This window comes from Gymnoscopelus microlampas, assembly GCF_963454915.1.
Source record: "Gymnoscopelus microlampas genome assembly, chromosome: 5".
Taxonomy (NCBI): Eukaryota; Metazoa; Chordata; class Actinopteri; order Myctophiformes; family Myctophidae; genus Gymnoscopelus; species Gymnoscopelus microlampas.
The window spans coordinates 28,635,910-28,657,419 of NC_139942.1; the positions used below are offsets into that span (position 1 = coordinate 28,635,910).

The 21,510-nt window shown below is 40.4% G+C and overlaps 1 protein-coding gene across 1 annotated transcript in view; it reads left to right on the forward strand.

Annotated features, from left to right (window-relative positions):
- The window catches only part of LOC311045021 (voltage-gated inwardly rectifying potassium channel KCNH2-like), a gene marked incomplete at both ends in the record, with an annotated part of 87,581 nt that overhangs the window by 23,335 nt on the left and 42,736 nt on the right, over positions 1-21,510 (forward strand). The window contains 5 exons of the mRNA XM_084056832.1: positions 12,295-12,465; positions 15,213-15,636; positions 17,030-17,190; positions 18,211-18,290; positions 18,909-19,040. Coding sequence (XP_083912958.1) covers positions 12,295-12,465; positions 15,213-15,636; positions 17,030-17,190; positions 18,211-18,290; positions 18,909-19,040 — 968 coding nt within the window. The remainder of the gene's footprint in view (positions 1-12,294; positions 12,466-15,212; positions 15,637-17,029; positions 17,191-18,210; positions 18,291-18,908; positions 19,041-21,510) is intronic.

Sequence of the window (21,510 nt, forward strand, 5' to 3'; positions counted from 1 at the left end):
CTGCAGAAACTTGCACATCTGTCTCAACCTGGTTGCCAAAGAAAAACGTTGGCATTGTATGTTTCTGCAAACCACAGATACATTGAATGTTGACTTTCCTAAAACAATAATACGTTGCATATCTACATTTCATGCAGATGCAAGAGGCCACTGTTGACAGCGGGCCTGCCTTGAATCCTCGAAACAGAAAAAAAAAATGTTTTTATTTTCTTTGCCAAACAAATCATTGTTAAAATTGCAGTTCACACATCCAAACTTGGTCATAAATATACATGTTTGATCAATAATGCCCCTGTCAAGTATTTTTCTCACCCAAAAAAACATTTTATAGTTTTTATAGTACCTTGAACATGGCTCTGTCTGCGCCCTCATAAAAAAAATCCAGGATCTATTATCAACATGCATAACACCCCCGTCTCAATACATAAATAATAATAAATAAACACATCTCGGTCACACGTGTATCACTATGGCAAAATGCAGTATTAGACTAATTATGCTCAACATTTAGAAAATACTTTTAGTGTATGTTTATTATAATAAGAATTTCCAAGTTATTAATTCATTGCAATGTAAATATTTTAACCTAGTTTTGCCATAATGTTGTAGGCAGTGATAGAATAAAGGTTGTGTTCTGTGCAAACTTTAATAGAATGATAACAGCGTGTGTGTGCGTCTAATGACTATATGTTGGCCACTGACTGAGCCTAGAAGGGAAAGTCAGCTGTATCTGGAAGGCAATAAAGCGATAAAACTGTTGTTTCCAGAGGGAAGCGAGTGTGACGCGCTCACGCACGAACGCATGCATGCACGACAGCGAGCTGCCGACTATATTCTTTCACGTGCTTCTATTTACTTCCTAGTACCATACACCTGCTTTCACAGAGAGGGCGGTCTTAAGGCCAGTTTTGGTTTTGATAAGCTTCAAAATCATTAAAAACTCAGTGTGTCTGAGTGTGTCTTTAAAGGGATTAATAGATTTTATTTTCATTAATTTATATTTTTATGATTCCTATTGGCATCATTGCACGTTTGCAATGCATATCCTACGGGTTGGATTGGTCCTGAAGTCATAGAGCTTGTATAGAAATTACTTTTGAAAGAATATTAGTTTATCTACCCATTTCCACCCACTTAATCCCGTTTATGTAACTGTCTGTCTATCAGCCCTTATCTCATATACAGTAGGATATTAAAGTGTCCATTTTAACATGTACCACATTGTCTCACTTCAGCCCATCCTGAGTCCTGTCACTCACCTCTGTCATTGCTCTGTCAGTCACGTCTGTGATTATTGTGTGTGTTCTTTCTCTCCTCCTCCTGCATTTATTGCTTTAGCACAGAGGCAGACTGGTCAAAGGGTCAGGGGTATACAACATTCATAGATTAAAGATATGGTATCCTGGCTCTCCAGGGTAAAGCGATTACTGATGCAGTATAGCAAGAGAAACGGAACATGAACCCATCAGAGAGCACTGCTTCTATGTCGGGAGTGAGGATTTTTGCTGACTTTAGCACCTCTAGCTTAGCGCCTCAGGCTCGCTTCTATTTTTCATAACATTTTTGGACTTGGAATGAGAGGTTATTAGTATGGTGAACTAGTGCTTATAAAGGTATGGATATAGGTATGAATTGCTGACCATTCATAGATAATTCATATGAATCCCAGGGTGCAAAGAAGATGAAGAGGATGATGGCAATGAATGTCCCCATATGCTACCTGCCATTAATATCCCAATGATCAAAACGGGTGGTAACACAACCAAGACACATGGAAATCGGGAGACAGAATACTGCTTTTCTAAGCAGGACACGGCAGTGAGTGGTTTGAACCCACAGACGTTTGGTTTGATTTGAGTGAGTTGATTTCTGTTGTCTGTGACAATCCAACTGTCCAATCCACAGAACATAGCGTAACCCTTTGTTGACTGCCAATGAGCACCGACCAGCAGAGCGATATCAGCAGTGGCTGGAATGTACTTAGCCCATAAAGACATGAGGCTGACTCTACAAATGCCTTCTAAACCAGTTGTTCTTTCAAGATTTTTCTAAAATGTTCAAAAATAGCAGATTTACCAGCTTTCCCGGTCTTAATGTGCTTAATGTATGCTTGATGTTAGGGCTGGGCAATGAACTGAAAATATATAAAAAACGATATTTAGAACCAAACCGAATTAATCTACCAAATCAGTTAATCTGACTAACCACCTTAACCCTGTATTGTACTTTGTTGTACAATGGTGGGGGATTTTTTTTTTAAATAGCAGATCTACAAGCTCACAACTTGTAGATCTGCTATTTTCAGAAATTGTTTTTTTTATATAATCGTTCAGTAGTCGTAATTGAGGTAAAACTTTACTTAACTTTGAAATAATTGTGATATTGATTTGAAGTCCTATCGCCAAGCCCTACTTAATGTACTGTATAACTACTGTATGACTATCAATCTCATTTAACATTTAAACTTTACATCCTGAGTTCTCATAATCTTCTACAATGACCATGGAAGTCTCGGTAGTTTTCTCCCACAATCTTACAAATCTACAAGTTATGAATCTGTGTTTACACGCTCATGCCCACAGACATGGAGAGCTGTGTCCTAATTCCTAAACTACGGGTAGGACAAATGGCAAAAAAGGCGGAATTACGATTAAAATAAACACGATTAACATAACAGTGAGTTAATCGCAATTAAACAAGTACATTTGGACAGCCTTAATATGTATATGTACACATACACATAGATTTATATATTAATATAGAATCACTGTCTCTTGTGCAACTTAGACACTTAATTTAGCAGCAAATATCAAACAAGCAAAAACAAGTTTGCGCATAGAGTGCCAGTAAAGCAGCATTGGAGTGTATTGAAAGTCATATAGTCATAAAAGTGACGACCTATGTCTCCAAGACTGACATGTCGACGTTCAACAGCCTGATGGTAGACAGGTAACTGCTCCATAGTCTGGTGAAATGGCTTTATATATTGTAGGTATTGCTTACTGTGGGCACATGTGACAGCAGTGGGGTGAACAGACTGTGGCTTGGCTCGCGTAGTGAGTGTCATTGATGATCTGCTCAGCCTTGGCTACCCACCGCTTCTCGCATTATGTAACGCATAACTTTATGTAATTGTAGGCTTCTCGAATATTTCATTGTACTAACAATGTAAATGTCGGAGAAAAAAATAAATTGGTTAATATGTGAAATGTAATGAGCAATTAATAAATGCACAACAATGCACAATGCCTCCACTGTGTAACAACTACAACAAAATGTTATGTTATGTTATATTGTACATTGTATAATTATCCTTGGTCCACTAATGGGTCTCTGGCCATCTGATATGTACACTAAATACTGAGCTGCCACTGGACACCCCACATTCCAGTTTTGCAGTTTTTCCACTTTTGAATTTGCTGATCAGTGGTTACTACAGCGTACAGAGTACTGAAAATGATACCTTATCCATACCGTAAACACATTTTTGGTTTTGGTTTCAAATCATTGATTGTTGAATATTCTGGATTGCTACAATGGTGTGCAGTGTGCAGATACCGTCAATTTAGGAATCTATTAAAAGTTCAATAGGTTGAATTTATTACAAGCTAATGAAGGCTAGTGAAAGATGTTATTCCCTGCCATTTTGTTAACGTTCTAATTGAATGCATCAAAACAATACAGGTAAGATAGGAAAAATGCGCTCTAATGAAATTATTTTCTGAAATTCATAAAGCCTGATTATCCAAAGTAGAAACTGCTAAGGTCATGTCTTTTTAATATTTGCATTATTCATGTTCTTGCAGTGCTGTCTTTGACTAATGCAGAACATCCGAGCTTTTGGCAAACAGAACAGATCCAGTCTTAAATCCAATTATAATCAAAGGTAACGGGGAAGAATCCAAAGTCACAATATCTATCGGAAAATATTAAGTCAAATACAATAGCAAAATGTTTTAAATTGAGGCCATGTCTTGCTAATATTTGCTTTATTCATTTTATATTTTTTTGGAGTGCTGTCTTTGCCAATTTCCTGGGTGCACTATAGTCAAACAGGAAGCCTACCTGTCTTAAATCTAATTGTAATCGAAGGCATCAGGAAGGAAGACTCCAAAGTCACAAAACGTATCCGAAAGTATCAAGTCACATAATGTATTTTGGAACTGCTATTCAGTTATCCCCACTACATATCCAATGTCTGAAATGGTATCATCTACAATGAACTCTCCAGTGACACCTAGCAGCCACACGTATGACCTGCTCAAATGAAATCAGTTGGAAAAACATCTTGATTTTGGAACTGGAGTCAAATAACAAAATCTTGGCTTTCACAATTTGTACAATAGCGTGTGTGTGCGTGCGAGCGTGTGTGCGTGCGTGTGTGCGTGCGTGTGTGCGTGCGTGCATGCGCACGTGCGTGCGTGCCTCTTCAGCAGAAAGCACAGCAGAATTTGGAATGGTAGAGGAGAGAGTGTGTGTGTGTGGAGAAACTACTTTGATGGGGTCCTGCTCCCTTGGGTTGCACAGCAATTACTCTCTCTGTCTCTCCCTGCGACCCAACTGTTTCTTACACACACACACACACACACACACACACACACACACACACACACACACACACACACACACACACACAGTCAAATACCCCAGGGCCTTTATTATAATAGCTCAGAAATATGTCTCCTTGATTTACTTGACCATTGTGACTTTCAGCTCCATCATTAATCCGCACACACAAACACACACAAACAAACAAACAAACACACACATGGGGTGTTTGGAACTATTGAGTGTGTTGTAATGAATCTAGAGAATATCTGCCTCAGACAGGTCAACTGAGTGAAAAGGCTTCAGTTACAGTACTGCCCTTCTAGATTGTGACACGACCGCACGACCGTGCGAGCACTCACAGACACAGACACACAGACACCATCTCTCTCTCTCTCTCTGTTTCTCTCTTTGTTTCTCTCATACAAAATGTGTTACACACTACACAAAGCACTATTACGAACATTCAGACACACACAAAGCAGAAGGAATATCTCATAGATTGCACTGAGGTTAAAGGGGAGTTTTTCTGTGACCTCACCCTGCCTTAATTAGCTTGAGGTTTTGCCTTATTGATTTATCTCTCGGGTTGCGTTTCCCTGTCCCTGTTGTCTTTGGCTTTGTCTGCTGATTTTAATGTACCTCTGAATGTGAGCCAGCTTTGGCTCTGATCGGTTAAATTGTCAGGTCACAAAGTAACATAATGTGGTCTGCAAACACACACACACACAGATGTGTTCCACGATAAAAAATAGTCTAACGATTTTTTGAATCCACCTGCCATTGTGGCTAGGGAAGGAAAAGATTCAGTGATGGACAGAACAAAGCAAAAGATAAATAAAAAATAGACGACGATAGAGAATTGACCGTGTTATTGATTGGTTGTGGTATTGATTTGCCCAACTTTATTCTACCTCTTTGTCTTTGACAAGTGGGAGTGTCACTGGTCAAGTAAACCACCATGAGTTTGTGGCCTCTTGCATCCAAAAGAACTTGATTGATTGTATTGATTGTTCTAAGGATGGTTACAGTTGTCAGACGATCTGTCTAACACCTTGGGCCCAAACAAGATATCAAAAAGGATGAGGATGAACCCTTATCAGAGTGACCCCATCACCAAAATTATTTTGTTGATTGTTTTGTTTTTTTGTGTATGGAACAGCATGGCCTCTAGGGCTGTGGTTCTAAAAGTGGGTACCGGCGACCCCCAGGGGTCCTGAAAGGGTTCCAGGGGGGGTCCCCAGCGATATTAGTTGATATAGCGTTACAATCAGTTCAACTATTTTAGCCCTATTTTATAATTAGGCTATTCAAAAATAGCTGATCTTCAAGCTCACGATGCATCACATTGCAATGCGTTTAGATCTGCTATTTCTGAAAAAGTGTGGAAAATCTTGAAAAAAAATAAAAAAAATGAATAATTTAGATTTTTTGTGTTTTATTAATGCAGTATTTCCATATTTACACACTGATTTCAGTTGAGATGTTTAAGTGAATGATCAACCCGGTCAGCTCGCTCTCATTGGCTATTGTGGGGTTTCTGATCAACATTCCATCACTTTTACTTTCACACTACAGGAATTCAAGTCAGAAAAATATCTGTTGGCAACAGAAATAGTCTAGTTGGTATAAATTCCACCAATAGCTTGCCCCCACAGGTGATTATGTATTGTAGGAAGGTGTCGAGTAGATGGAATTTTCCCAGAAGTATCAGGTTGATTTATGCAGTTAATCCATTTTGTAGTAATGCCTAAACATGCACCAAGTCATGAATGAACAGAACATAATCCTGAATATTAGAGAGTTAATGGTTTATAATGTAGTTTAAATTTGTCTTGTCATCAGAAAGTCTTCAGAAGTGATGAGCAGGGATGTATCACACAGCTCAGCACTACTTTGGTTTAGTGTTTCCACTGTGTCCTTGTGGGATTTGATAGTAATTCTTTACTCTGGTCCTCATGTTAATCACAGAGGTTCGGTAAATCAATAACCCTGTTTCACAGGGAAACAATCACTGATTTTAATGGCCTGGGTGTCCTGTGGGTCAGACCATAGCTGTCCTTTGGGTGCATTAAGTGTGTGTGTGTGTGTGTGTGTGTGTGTGTGTGTGTGTGTGTGTGTGTGTGTGTGTGTGTGTGTGTGTGTGTGTGTGTGTGTGTGTGTGTGTGTGTGTGTGTGTGTGTGTGTGTGTGTGTGTGTGTGTGTGTGTGTGTGTGTGTGTGTGTGTGTGTGTGTGTGTGTGTGTGTGTGTGTGTGTGTGCGTGCGTGCGTGCGTGCGTGCGTGCGTGCGTGCGCGAGTTATGAGGTATCTAATCTTCAGATCAACAGGCGTATTTATCTGACAACAAGAGTCAGAAATAATTGACACAAAGTACAGTACATTATCAGTCATGATTTGCATTCAAATCTTATTTTGTGAGGACATGTAACATAGGATGGTAAAAATGTAACAATAGACTTTAGGAGACTTCAAAGTAGTATGATAAATGAATGTGTGTGGCTAGGAGATTCTAAGTATGTACGTTTGATAGATTGATAGACCTGTGTTTATTGATCAGCAGGTTGTGTGTTTAACTTTGCTAGTAAAGAAATCTGTCATTTCCTATTCCGGTCAGTCAAACTACTGTTACTGCGTATTTACTATATAATAATAATCATAATATTAATCAAATATATTTGATCTGTGTCAGGCAGCACCATTTTTTATACCTCTTTGACGTCATTTCGATCCTTATTTATATAATGTATTTCTTTGCGTTCCCCCGCAAAAGTTGCTATTCTGGGACACCTGCCTTACCCGTAAAACACCTGCACTACTCATAACATTATGCATAGGTGTGGTTTGGGCGTTACAATGATAAAACCAATCACCGTGCCAGATGCCATTGCCAGATGCCAGAGAAGACTGCGCTAGCCATTATCCCCAATCTAATCTTATGCACTCCATTATCCCTATCTGCAGTGTTGCCTGGTTTGATTATTATAAGCCACATTCAATGGGCTTGTTTTTCTGAAGTTGCTTGTAAATAATGGTAGAACGGTTGTGAGCTTGTAGATCGGCTATTTTCAAATAGCCAACATATAAAAATAGGCACATTGTTTAATGGACGACATACATAGGTTTGAAGTGCTCATGTGGCCTATTATAGTCACTTCTTTTGGGCTTGTTTTTTTTCATAGATTCTTAGGATCCCAACCCTAGTCGTCAGTACTATGGTATCAGAATCAGGGATCCATATATGGGGATTTGTGGATTTACAGATATTGTTAGGAGATCCGCTGACACTAGGGGAGGGGGGAGGGGGTACTCCCTCAGGTCCTCTGCCTCACACATGGTGAGTTTGAAGTCGATCATTTGGAAACACGGACACATGAACTCACTCACACACGCAGCGATTCCATGTATTTATAGTTAAATGTATGAATAACAGTTTAACAGTTTTGTTCTTACGTCTATTTTGCATTTGGATATTGTCCACTCAGCACCTATTGGACATATGACCATCTTGGAAGGGGCTTCCCTCTTCATCCTGATAATTCTTCCATTATTTTCCGTCAAGGAGTTTTTCCTTGCCTGTTGTTTTCTTTCTTTGCAAAGATAAAAAAAATCACACCCAGTGTGAAGTGGGCGATGTGGTCATCACAGTGGTCATCACAGTGATGGAAGCTCACTTTTTTTTAAAGTTTATAGGTTATTCATTTCATCATGTGTCTCGCTAGCCAATCACAGTGCTGAATAGAGTCAGCCAATAGAGTCAGCCAATCACAGTACAGCTAGGGGTGTACTAATGTAGAGGGGTGTGCTATTATGAGCCAATCACAGTACAGCGAAGGGTGTACTAATGAGGTGTCCCAACCCCACTTATAGGGGAGGCTACACGGCCCAAAAAAAATCTATTATTCTAAATAAAAAATCACACCCTGTGTGAAGGTAGCGGCGCCTTTGAATACATTATGTCATCGATATGTGTTTATAATGTGTTTATAGCCATGTGTCATGTGAAGCTTGACCAATCACTTTGTTGACGGGTCTGACCAATCAGAGCGTCGACGACAGATAAAGTTAAATTGAGGATCTAACTTTAAATAACTTACCTACTGTAGAAGGAGACTTTAGCCAAATAAAAATATATACAAAAAAAAACATGAGGAAATAAAAAATAAACCTTGACATCATAGTGATGTCATGAATAGTCCCCTTGCCTGACAAATCACAACCTTGACGGGCCTGACCAATCAGAACCTTGACGGGCCTGACCAATCAGAACCTTGACGGGCCTGACCAATCAGAACCTTAACGGACTCTTGGATTCTCGATCGTCTCTATCAAACCATTCTGTCATAACGGATGACTGGGTCCCGAACTCAGACTTTCTATACATTCACCCTTCATCTGTTCTTGTATCTTTCTCTTTCTATTCGTCATATTAACTTTAAATAACTTACCTAGACGGAGACTTTAGCCAAATGAATAATAAGATGAAGTCATTGTCATCGTTTATATAGACATCGAATTCTATATTCATGACATCATAGTGATGTCATGAATAGTGACCAATCACAACTTTGGCGCACCTGACCAATCAGAACGTTGACGCACCTGACCAATCAGAACGTTGACGCACCTGACCAATCAGAACGTTGACGCAAAAGCCAGGCATAGAGGGCTAATATCCGCTCTATACCTAAAGGTATAGAGCGGCTAGCCGCTCTATACCTAAAGGTATAGAGCGGCTAGCGCCGCTAACTAGCGCCGCTAAAAATAGAAGATCTACAAGTTTACAAGCTTGTAGATCAGCTATTGTTGCTATTCATCATATAACAAAGTATTTAGGGCTTAAGTGGTTGTGGGCCTGTAAGCCCTTTGAGATTGCAACAGCGATGAAAGGCTATACAAATAAACTTGACATGACTTGACCACATCTGTCCCTGTCATACGATTCACTTCTCAAAACCAGTTAATTTGTACGGAATGCTATCTTCATAGTAAGCTATACTCTGCTTCAGGTGTCACTTTTTGGTGCAGATCTCGTTCTGGAATGCGACTCTTCAGATGCAACCTGATACAGGTTCTATAAAGGATGCGGTGAGGAATGACAGGAAAGCAGAGAAGTAAGACGAGAGGCTGAAAGAGAAATAGAAGGGCAGAGCAAGGGGGGGATTGGGGCAATCAAGCATTGACCAAAAAAAAGAAAGAGACAGACTGGGAATGAGAAAGCACTCTAACCTGTAAACAAACAAGGTTATTAACACAAGCATGCTTTGTCACAAGTGATACCACCTTTCCAATACTGGGGAGGTGAAAAGATAAAGATACATCTTTAAGGGAAAGATGAACAGAGAGAAACAGAAAGTGTACTGTTGTGTGTGCGTGTGATTGTGCGTGTGCGTGTGCATGTGCGTGCGTGTGTGAGGGCACAGGGAAACAAAGGTTAAAAAGGATCATCTTTGTTCTGTACTTATTTTCTCCCCCTCTGTGCTCTAATCCGTTTATCATTTCCTTTGGTTGATATGGTGCTTATGTTTTAATGAATGTCATGATCCTATTTCTGTCACTGTCCCTAAAGACTGATGCTGCCCTTCAAAGTGACCTGAACCTGGTCACTGTGCGCGCCCCCCCCCCACCACACACACACACACACACACACACACACACACACACACACACACACACACACACACACACACACATACACGCTTAAACATACACACAAAATACAGATTTTCCAAGATAATGATCCACACTCAGTTGACTGAAATTCCAGTAGACTGGCACAGTACCTCCTGTCCTGTGTCATCCATAACCACCAGGTCTAGCGCCACCTACTGTACAACACAATACTGAAATGTTATTGGCTACACCAAAACTACAGGCCATCTAAAGCCCCAATCAATTGATTGATTGAATATTTTATTAGGCAGAAATGTTGAAAACAGCACAAGTACAGTTAAAACACTTTGTCTAAAAGGTCTGTTTAAAAAAGTAATTGTGGTCTTGTTTGCATTGTTTACAGTCCTCAAGGGTTGTTACTGTAAGATGGCATCAAGGAGAGCATAAAGGTAGAATATCACTAGATGCATTCTCTTTCCCTGCTGAATTTGTCCAACATTCTGACAATTCAAGCCATGGCCTAAGATTCTTTATTGTTTCTTTATTTCTTTAGATTCTTTATTCTTTATCTGAACATACAAGTATAAAGACAATTATTGGGTTTTAACTCCTCAACATTGCAGCAATGTGATACATTAGCAGTGTAATAACAATATAAATAGCATTAAAAATAGTAATAGTACAAATTATTTGTCCTACCTCTGAATAGTATACAGTACTATTAGCAGATGGTTAATGTGTCTGTGTGCTATCATTATTAAGGTAAAATGAGTTAACATGTTGCTATGCTAATCCACAAGTCCGGCCCCTAACCTCAGCACTAACTCCCATCCTCCCTCTGTCCTTCACACACACACACGCACACACACACACACACACACACACACACACACACACACACACACACACACACACACACACACACACACACACACACACACACACACACACACACACAATTTATCTCACTGTGTACCTTCTTGTTGATTGATTTTTGTTAACTAAATTCATTCCCCAGCCCATGAGCTTAAAGGTTTCATGACGTTCAGTTTTACCACACATTAAAAGTCTTTGTCATGGTCCTTCAAACGTGTATAGAAAGTTTTAACCAAAAATTCCACTCCATTGATCCATGGCAGGTGTTTTTCTCTCACATTTCTAAAGCCTTTTCAACTGCAATGAAAAAATAAATCTTTGCCTGCGGGTGTCGCTGGTGAGGGATTTTGCCTGTCAGTCATCGCCTCTGCTCCGCCCCCCCAAAGGAAAGGATAGGGGAGGGGAGGGGCGAGGAGGAGAGTGGGCGGGATTAATCGACAGTGACCTCACTGTCGAAGGGCCAAGCTCAGATTACTTTTCAGCCTAATTATTCAGAAAACCCCAGACCACAGAAAATCCACTGAATGTTCAAAGTTCAGATTTTGTGGGTGTAATTGAGGTCATAAAACCCCCCAAAAAACATAAAAAATTAAAAAAGTGAAAATGAATGTCATAGAACCTTTAACCTTATCTCTCATCATACATGCCTAACGTTAAAACTTAATCTAACCCTTTCGTAAAACTTTAAGTAAAATATGAAAGACTACACATTGTGTGTGTGTGTGTGTGTGTGTGTGTGTGTGTGTGTGTGTGTGTGTGTGTGTGTGTGTGTGTGTGTGTGTGTTTGTGCATACAGTATATCAATTAGTGATTGTATGCAAGTATGTATGTGTGTATCTGTATGTACAGTACCTACTATGGTTGAAAAGCTCAGAGCTGCCATCTGCTGTTGAATGTCGCCCTCTAGAGGAGAATTGGAAATGTACAGAAAATGGGTCGCTGCTGCCCTTTTACCTATAATGGGGGGTGGGGGGGGGGTGGGGGGGGGGGGGGGGGAGGCGGCAGGGGTGTATCCTTTTTTGTTTTTTACCTCTACACCAAAAATGTTCTCCAAAAATAGCAGATCTACAAACCCGTTTGTAGGTCATGTTACGACGTGTTGTGAGCTTGTAGATCTGCTGTTTTTGCTGAATGTGCACCCCACAGTAGGGACGCTATGGTTCACGTGGTTAATGTGAGAGACCACAAGATATGACAACTGTTATATAACTCTTTGTGTGTGTGTGTGTCTCTCTCTCTCTCTCTCTCTCTCTCGTTAGGAGTGTGCTTCCACTGTATAATAGACGTTGTTCCGGTGAAGAATGAAGATGGCTTGGTCATCATGTTCATTCTCAACTTTGAGCTTCCCTCTGATCCCAGAGGGATGCCGGCCAGCAGCTCTCCTGTCAGAGAGCTCAACCACATGCTGAACATCCCCTGGCTAACCATGGGTAGGTTCATGCAACCAGGCAATAGCCCACAGGTTACCCTTAGGCCCCATTTACTGTACACTGTACCGTTAACCATTTAGACCTGAGGCAGATTCTGAAAAAAACCTTATAAATCCTAACCTTGTCGGGTGGAAACCTTGTCCAAAACCGTTTCTTTGTTATTGTTATTTGAAATGATTTATGTATTGTATAATTTGTCAAAAAAGAAACAAAGCCTATGTGCTCAAATCAGGGCTGGCATACTTGGTCTTCATATTGAGACGGGTAGATATGTAGGCACGGTTGAGGAGGATAGATTATGTGGTTTGTGTGATCTTAATGAAATTGAAAATGAAATGCATTTTGTTTTGTATTGTCCATTCTACAACTCTATCAGGCAGAGACTTTTTAATAAGGTAGATCCTAAGTATGAATTTGTGTGGTTGGAGGATTCAGAGAAACTGAAATGTCTCTTTCAACATGACATTTTATCATTTGCTTCATTTCTTGACAAGGCCTGGTCAATGAGGAGGAGGGCCATTTACATGTAAAATGGCATTGTCTTTTTTGTTCTTATTTTATTCATATAAGTACTGTACGCATGTTTTATTCAGGTGGTATGTAATAAGGAAGGACGTAATATGAACAGGAAGGACTCTTAATGGACTGTTAATGTCTTCTGTTTTCTTTCTGTGTAATGTGTCATATAATCCCATATGGGATGGGCCAAAATGGTGGCATGACACGAAAATAAAAATTTCATTCATTCATTCATTCATTGAAACAAAAATATTTAAAGTAGTGAAAATAGCCTATGTACAAGCGCACAACGCCTCGCATGTGCGCTTGTAGATCTGCTATTTTCACTACTTTTGTGCGACACTCTTGATGAAGGATTCATTTACGGGAAAAAAACATACACATTTGAAACTTGGAGATACAAGTTTTCTGCCCGATTGAAAGGTATAACAACGAATAGGCTTTCCCGGTCTAAATGGGTTAACATGTATTTCATATCCAGATGTCCAGAATCAGATAGTATTCAGACAGATTACATTTAACACCTGCCATTAAAATGCATTCCTGGTATACACATTGAAATTAAATCTTATCTTATATCCTCAAAGAAGATGGTGAATGCACAGGAAATGGTGTTATTAGGGGCCTTGCCCACAGAAAGCATTTTCTGAGCTGCCAGTGCCTTTCTGCCATGCATTTCTTTGGTAAAGATGAGCTGGAGCGCTCCTCTAATCAGCGCGCCACACCTCACATTTCAGTGCTCTCGCCGTCCAGTGATTTTTGGCGGAATGTCCTGGGCGCTTCAAGCTGAAAATAGTCGCTTTTGGAGAGGAGTGCAGCTCATCAATGTCACGTTTGACAACCATGGCCTGGCTGTGTCTGACACCCCGGACATTTACGACCTGAGTTTGAATCGTTATCACAACCAGGTCCCAACAACATTATCATACGTTATCACAACAGTCCCTGTTTACTGTTATTTCAGCTAGGCTATTTGTGTTAATAATGCAGATGACATGTACGTTCGAGCACAGCAACATTTGATACGTTCGAACATAAAAGGTTAATGAATAAATGTTCCATGTGCTTAGTAAGAATAACGCTGGATATGATATCCAAGGCCAAGAATGCTTTCTGTTTACACTGCCCCCTTTTCCTCATTTTCCAAAACAGAACAATGTTCTTCCTACAACCTTCTAGTTGGCAATGGCATCTGTGCTGAAGTTTATTTTAGTACTTTTTTAAAAATGCATTTCAAAGACACATTGTGCTTCTCTGATAACCTTCGGAAGTGGTATGGGTGATCGGATGTTCAGGTGCATGAACTGATGTTTATGCGTTTGTGTGCTATCCGATAACAATCCGGTTGCTCAGGACATAGTGTAAATGTGTATCCTGTGTAAGTGGGGCCTTGTAGACCCACCATAGAAAATCTATCAATCATACTTTATTTATTTTCACAATTCATACAGCAAGTGAAACTCAATGCACGTTGCAGAAAAAAAGAAGATGTAAAAAAAGGAACATTTTCAAGAAAAGAACCTAGGTAAAAGCAATGAAAGGATCTTAACATCTATTCTAGGTACGAACAGGTAACCAATGCAGAGACTTCAAAATGGTTCTAATGTGTCTTCTCTTTCTCGTCTTTGTCAGCATAATGTGCTGGTGTGTTCTTCGCAATTATAACAGACGACTGCCCTTTTTGGTAGAGCATTACCATAATCAAGTGTGCTACTAATAAGACCATCCATTCAATTTCTATATCAGCCTGAGAGAGAAACGGTCAAACTCTAGCAACATTCCATAAATTATTTAAAAAAAGGTAATTTTGTAACATTTCTAATGTGGGCCTTCAAATTTCAAAGTTTCGCTCACTGTGTTCAAAGGCTTTTGACACCTAGGATTTTGAATGTTACCACTTGACACTACTTTTCAGTGGGATATACAGTATGTACAGTATTGCAGTCAATCCATCTCTCCTACTGAGAATGTGGGTGGAGGCAGGGATGTAAATTAGTGACAATAATATTCCACCTCCCACAAATCCCCCCCCCCCCCCCCCCCCACCAAACAGGACACTGGCAGTACACAGAGCTCACCGGAATTGTGTGACAGTCAGGTCCGGTGAATAGAAGTAATGCAATATCTGATTGACTCTGGACTATTTCTATGTCTGTTTCCTGAACAAAACAAAGTGACACTAAACCTTTGTGTGTGTGTGTGTGTGTGTGTGTGTGTGTGTTGTGCAGCTCGCCGGAAGCGCCTGCGTCTCCTGCTGTGCTCCTTGAGCTCCGGGGCAGAAGCCGAGGACTCCGAGCGGGGGTCTCCCCATGCCGCCCTGCCACCCTTGGGACACGAGTCGGTGGCCCTGGACAAACTCCTCTCCCTCCCTGATAAACAGCGCATGGAGGCAGCCGGGGCCAGCTTGCTGTTGTGGGGCGAAGACGAGGAGGTGGATGGGGAGGCGGGAGGGATGGGAGGAGAGGAAGGAAACGAAAGGGAAGGGCTGGTGACCAAGGGAGGGAGACATACTGTCGGAACCACCGGCACGGGCCTGGTGGTGGATACAAGAGGAGAAAGAGGGGAAATGGGCAGGCGATTGGGGAGGGACTTGCCTCCGCCTCCGGCCTCTGCTCCCCCAACCGTCGCCCTCCCCCTCTCCTTCTCACCCAGGTAGGATTATTCAAACATGATCTTAGCATTATCTTGGTAGAAAATATTAGAAAGTATCAACTTCATAATATAGTAGAATGTGGTATTCTTACACATTAATATACACTTTCCAAACCACTTTCCAACCATTTCACCTTCTCTTTTCTTTAGTTTTTTTTAGCCTTTAAACTTTAAAGGGTAACACCCTTGGCTAAAATAAGAAAGAAAAGCTTTAAAGATACAAAATGGGTTTACATTTAGGTTGAGGGTGACTGTGGTTGAGTTTGATCAATAAGATGCATTAGCTCTGTACCCCAAGCTAGCCAACAGAATGTGCAAATTCTGTCCTTGTTGTTTTTCTGTTTCTCCCTCTCAGCTTTCTTGTCGGTCTTAATAAAGATTAAAAACTCAAAAGCAATAGATTTCCCACTTCCCGTCCCAAAATAAGTCAATGTTTGGTTTGCTGGACACACTCAAGAGTTGTTCCTGACCATTGCCTTTCTAGCTAACTTCTAACTGCTATACTTTATACTTAATTTAGTTTTATGCTAGACAGTGCTATTGCTTTTGAGGTTTTCAGCATTTTATTATAAATGATAGTGTAATGAGACAGGAACCAGATTTAGAGATGTACCATTTAGAGATGTACCAATACCAGTTTTTCTTTCCCGATACAGATTCCGATACCCATAACTTCCGTATCGGTCGATACCGAGTACCGATCCGATACCAGTGTGTAATTTGAAAATAATCTAGGGCAGTGCTTCTCAAAGTTATAATTGTGCAGCTACAAGTTAGTAAACTAATAATGCAAATAGTACAGTAAGAGTATAACAGTTGTGCAACATCAACTGAAACTCAAAATATTACTGTACATGAAATACCATGTGATAAATTATAAATCGGAATGGCATAGACTGCCATACATACAGTACTCGCCGATACCAATACCAGCATTTTAATAATAATAATAATAATACCTGGAATTTATATAGCGCTTTTCTGAGTACTCAAAGTCGCTTTACAAAGCTAAACTAAGTAGAACACAATCAAAACAAAACAACTTTAATAAGAAAATACAGAGAATAAAAAGTTAAAAAGGCTACATTTTAGGCAGTATCGGCAGCTTTTCCGACACTGGTATCGGTATCGGAACTCTAATTTGAACTCAGGTTCTTGCGACTCCCAAATCTGATCAGTGCGCTAATTGTGCACATTGCATATATTGCTTTTTTAGCCATATAATTAAAATTTTGTAAAAGGTTTATGTGTAATGTTTTCATATAATATAAGTTGTGGTTTACCAAGGAATTCACATATTTACCCTTTACTTAAAAAAAAAAAAGATATATATAATGAGTCTATTGAATTCAACTTCTTCTTACACATCTTTTTTTCTCCTTCTATACCGAAGAGGAGTTAAAGAGAAGGAGGAAGAAAATCATGATTGTCCAATACATGGTAGTGCCGCCCCTGACAGGTCCTGTGACAGCTTTGGGGATGTAAGACACGCCTCCTCAGTGGATGACATCAAGAGTGGACAGAGGAGACTTCACACCAGACACAGCTGTACTGGTGAGAGGCTCAGAGGGAGGAGATGGAATGACTATACAGCAGTGGTTCTCAAACGTTTTCGTGCTAAGGACCCCCAAATTGATATGTATGTGGCCGCAGACCCCCGCCTGAAAATATGTTGTGCCAGGGACCCCCAGAAGCAAAGATTTGTGTGAAAAATGTTGTAAAGATTTGCACACATTTTCAAGATTTTTCAAAAATAGCAGATCTACAAGCTCGTAGCGCGGCACTATGAGCTTGTAGATCTGCTGTTTTTGAATAGCCAAAGTAAAACATATGGATAAAGGGGTTAAAATAATTGTGATGCTTTATTAACTTAATCTGTGTGTTTGTCATTCTGTTTTGTTACATGGACCCTGAGTCTGAAATAAAGATTGAATTAAATAACTAATTTAGCTGGGGACCCCCTGGTATCCCCCCAAGGACCCCTGGGGGGATAGCTAAAATATAAAATGCCATGCTTTCCCGGTTTTAACAGGTTAACCATTATACACAGCACCTAGATTTTGGTATTTTTTCTGTTTTTCATTCGAGTTGACATTACTCTGATTACAATGTGCAAGGATATCTAACAGACTGGACTTCTGACCTATCAGGAGGACCATGTACCTCCCATCACATTTACTTAATATCGAATCATGTAGCTTAAATTTAAAATTGTGTCACGCCAAATGAATGTCAACAGCTAAGAAATCTATGGTGAAGAGAATATGGAACTTCTTAATAATCTATATATGTAATCCACGCATGTAAACATTTGTTTTTTGTTGCTAATTTCTTAGTTAATGTACACAAACATTGTTGTGAAGCAATTTTTACTAATATAATAGGAGAATTGTAAAATATTTGGCATTTGGCAAAAGAGACACAGAGAGAGAATTGCTTTGGGGAGACTACAAATGGGTGGGGACAAAGTTATCGCAAAAAGTGTTAAATTATTTATTTAGATAATGAATCAAGTCACTTTTTGTCTCTCTTATTTGCTCTCCTCTATTCACCTTCCTCTCTTCTGTTCTCCAGGTGGTTTATCAAGCAGTAGACAGAACAGTTTACCAGTAGGGTCAACTACTGATCTACTACGCTGTCGGACCTTTAGCCAGGTAACACACACACACATGCACACGTGCACACGTGCACACACACGCGCACACGCGCACACGCACACGCGCGCGCACACACACACACACACACACACACACACACACACACACACACACACACACACACACACACACACACACACACACACACACACACACACACACACACACACACATACTATCAAAGAGTTGTAAATGCACAGGTGCATACATTCTCTCTTTCTATATATAATCAGTCAAATACTTTCTCCAGATAACAAACAGTAAATATTATAGATTATCAACTGGGCATTATCCAACCTGATTTTGGGTTGTCATAGTGATGCATATGTTTTCAATCTTTGCCCACGGTTTATGATGTTTGCAACAAATATCTAGCTTCTATTTGTAAAGATAGGGCAATGCCTGTAACTTAATGGTATTGAGGTCAGACACTGTTACCCAAACAATTGCCCCTGTGAACAAAATAGAATTTCCCAATAGTATGGTGAGGGAGTTGGCTGAAAACACAGCAGTTGCTGCTGGCTGCCAGACTCACCATTCCGTAGCCATTCTGTTGACCACAAAGTATATAGGGCTTAAATGGTTAAATATCAGACCGTTATGATTGCTGTGTAGGTGCTTCAGTCAACTCAGAACCTGCTGGACCCGAAAGAAGAATCCTATGTAGCCCTGCCCCCTGGGGACATAGACATCCTGCCCTGTAAACTCATAGACCGAACACACCACGTCACTGAGAGAGTCACACAGGTTAGTATCATACACATACAAATGATGGGAGGGGAGGGGAGAGGGCAAGAATGTAGGAGACAGGAGAAGGATATGGTATGTATGTAAAAAAAAAAAGAACTCTTTTGTCAATACACATTACCTTATTTATACGGCCAAGCAAATATGAGGTGTTTGACACAATGCGTGATTGAAATGCCTTGTCTTCCGTTTGTCAGTGAATGCAACCTTTTTGTGCTGTCATTACATATTTGACCACTAAAGGGAAGCAAAGAGCAGTTTTTTCCCCCCTTTTTTACAGTATCCCCATCCCCATTAAATCAATAGGACTTGATGCTTCTTACAAGACACTGTCAAAGACAATGCAGTTTGAAATAATTAACTAATTTTGTTATAATGGTGAGCTTTATTGAGATGTGACCTTTCAGAGAAGTTGGTTTGTGGGGTGACTTTTATTGTTGCACATAAATTATGTTTCAACCTTTTCACTAGTGTTGGTTTTAGTAAACATTTTGTAAAATTTGAAGAACTTTATAAAAGTATCAACAAATAGTTTGGCGTTTCATTGTCCATGATGTATCTCTATATAGTTGTAGTCATGTAATATACATAATTTGAATCCATCATACATCTCCCATGTACTACAGTACACAACTTACCCCCTGGAATAAAGATACCAAGGATTTGTCAGTAATGACACAACTAAGCGTCATCTAGCAGAAGTGCTTCAGACTCATAGGGCTTTGGACCCACAGAACTGTACTGTTGTCACCTTAAGGCTGATTATACATTGTAGCACAAACCTTTGTACATTTTTGCAGTTGAAAATACGTCAATTATTAAGTGACACTTGTTGTGTGATGGAGTCTAAAGCCTTACAGTACGTTTTAACGACAGGCGACTCTCGGGCGATCGCCGGACGACATCGTCCAAAAGATAAATAAAATCCATCTTTTCAGATCAACATTGTCCCCCCGCCCACCTCGCCCTATATCGCCAGTAGTTGCCGGCTCTCATAGACATATAATGCACTTCCGGAAAAATACTATCCTGAATCGCCCGCTGTTAAAACGCACCGTTAACGTCAGGGTCCCATGAAACAAAACTCACACACTGGCACGACACACACTTGGGTTAGATTGTTGATTGTTGTTTCTGATGTCACTACCCTATCCTTGTTATCAAAACTACCCTAGCTAATGGATATATTTGTGTATGATGTTTCATGTTTCTGTCATGTATCTTCGGCTGTGGCATAACTCACTGGATTTGTTTCAAACCACATCTCCCATTTGGTGAACCAAACGGGGAGCTATTTGAGTCTACAAGGTCTCACGGTCCTTGAGAGTGGTCCCAGTAATGAGCTGTGGGGTTTACCCCTTCTGCTGTCTACTGGGACTAATGCTATAATTAAATAAAACCACCCTCTCAAGGAGACTGTGTGTGTGTGTGTGTGTGTGTGTGTGTGTGTGTGTGTGTGTGTTGTGTGTGTGTGTGTGTGTGTGTGTGTGTGTGTGTGTGTGTGTGTGTGTGTGTGTGTGTGTGTGTGTGTGTGTGTGTGTGTGTGTGTGTGTGTGTGTGTGTGTGTGTGTGTGTGTGCTCTACAGTATTTGTGCACGTGTTCACATGTGCCTACATGCTTGCATGAGGTCGTTTGTGTCCTTGTTGTGGGTGTGTACAGTGTACGATTCAGTGTTTATCTCTCCGTCATTGTCACCGTGTTCTCTGTGCGCCGGGGAGTAGAACACACACAGGGTGTAAACCAGGACGCAAAGCAAGGTGAAGTACACACACGCAGAGAACGCAAGCACACAGTCAAATCTGAAGTATTAATTCAAACCCTAGAACCTGAAAGTGTAACTTTTTTACACTTACAGGGTTAAATTAACACTCTGGATTTTGTGGGCTGTCCCTCCCAGCCATGATGCTTTATTGGGCATATTGTAGAGTTGACAGTCTGTACTGTAGAGGAGAAACGGGAGGGGGACTCTGGTGCAAGTCGATCCCAGGTCAGTTAAGGCTCTGTGTGGAGCCTGAGATGGAGAGCTGATCCAAGATCTCGCTAAAGAGTCTGTGTCTGCCTTTCACATCAGCAATATATTGTGCAGTAAGTAGCATATAGTTGCTGTCGAACAGAAAGCTTGTGTCTCCATATTTCAACTTTTTAATTTTCTTTTATAAATGAATGCCCTACTTCGTCGTAAGAGTGTCACACATAAGTAGCAAGAATAGCCGATCTATAACCTCACAACGTATCGCGATGCATTGGCTTATAGGTAGGCTATTTTTGCTACTTTAAAAAACATTTTTCAAGTGAATGTACGTATGTCTGTGTTTTTTAAATATGTTTTTATCCCCCGATTTTGTAACCCATTTTTTCACCCAGTGCCAATTGCCTATGTAATCCTCTCTACGCTACTCTCCCTCTGCCAGCCTAGGGAGAGCCCAGAACTGAGCTCATGCCTCCTTCAATGCATGAGGAGCTAGCCGA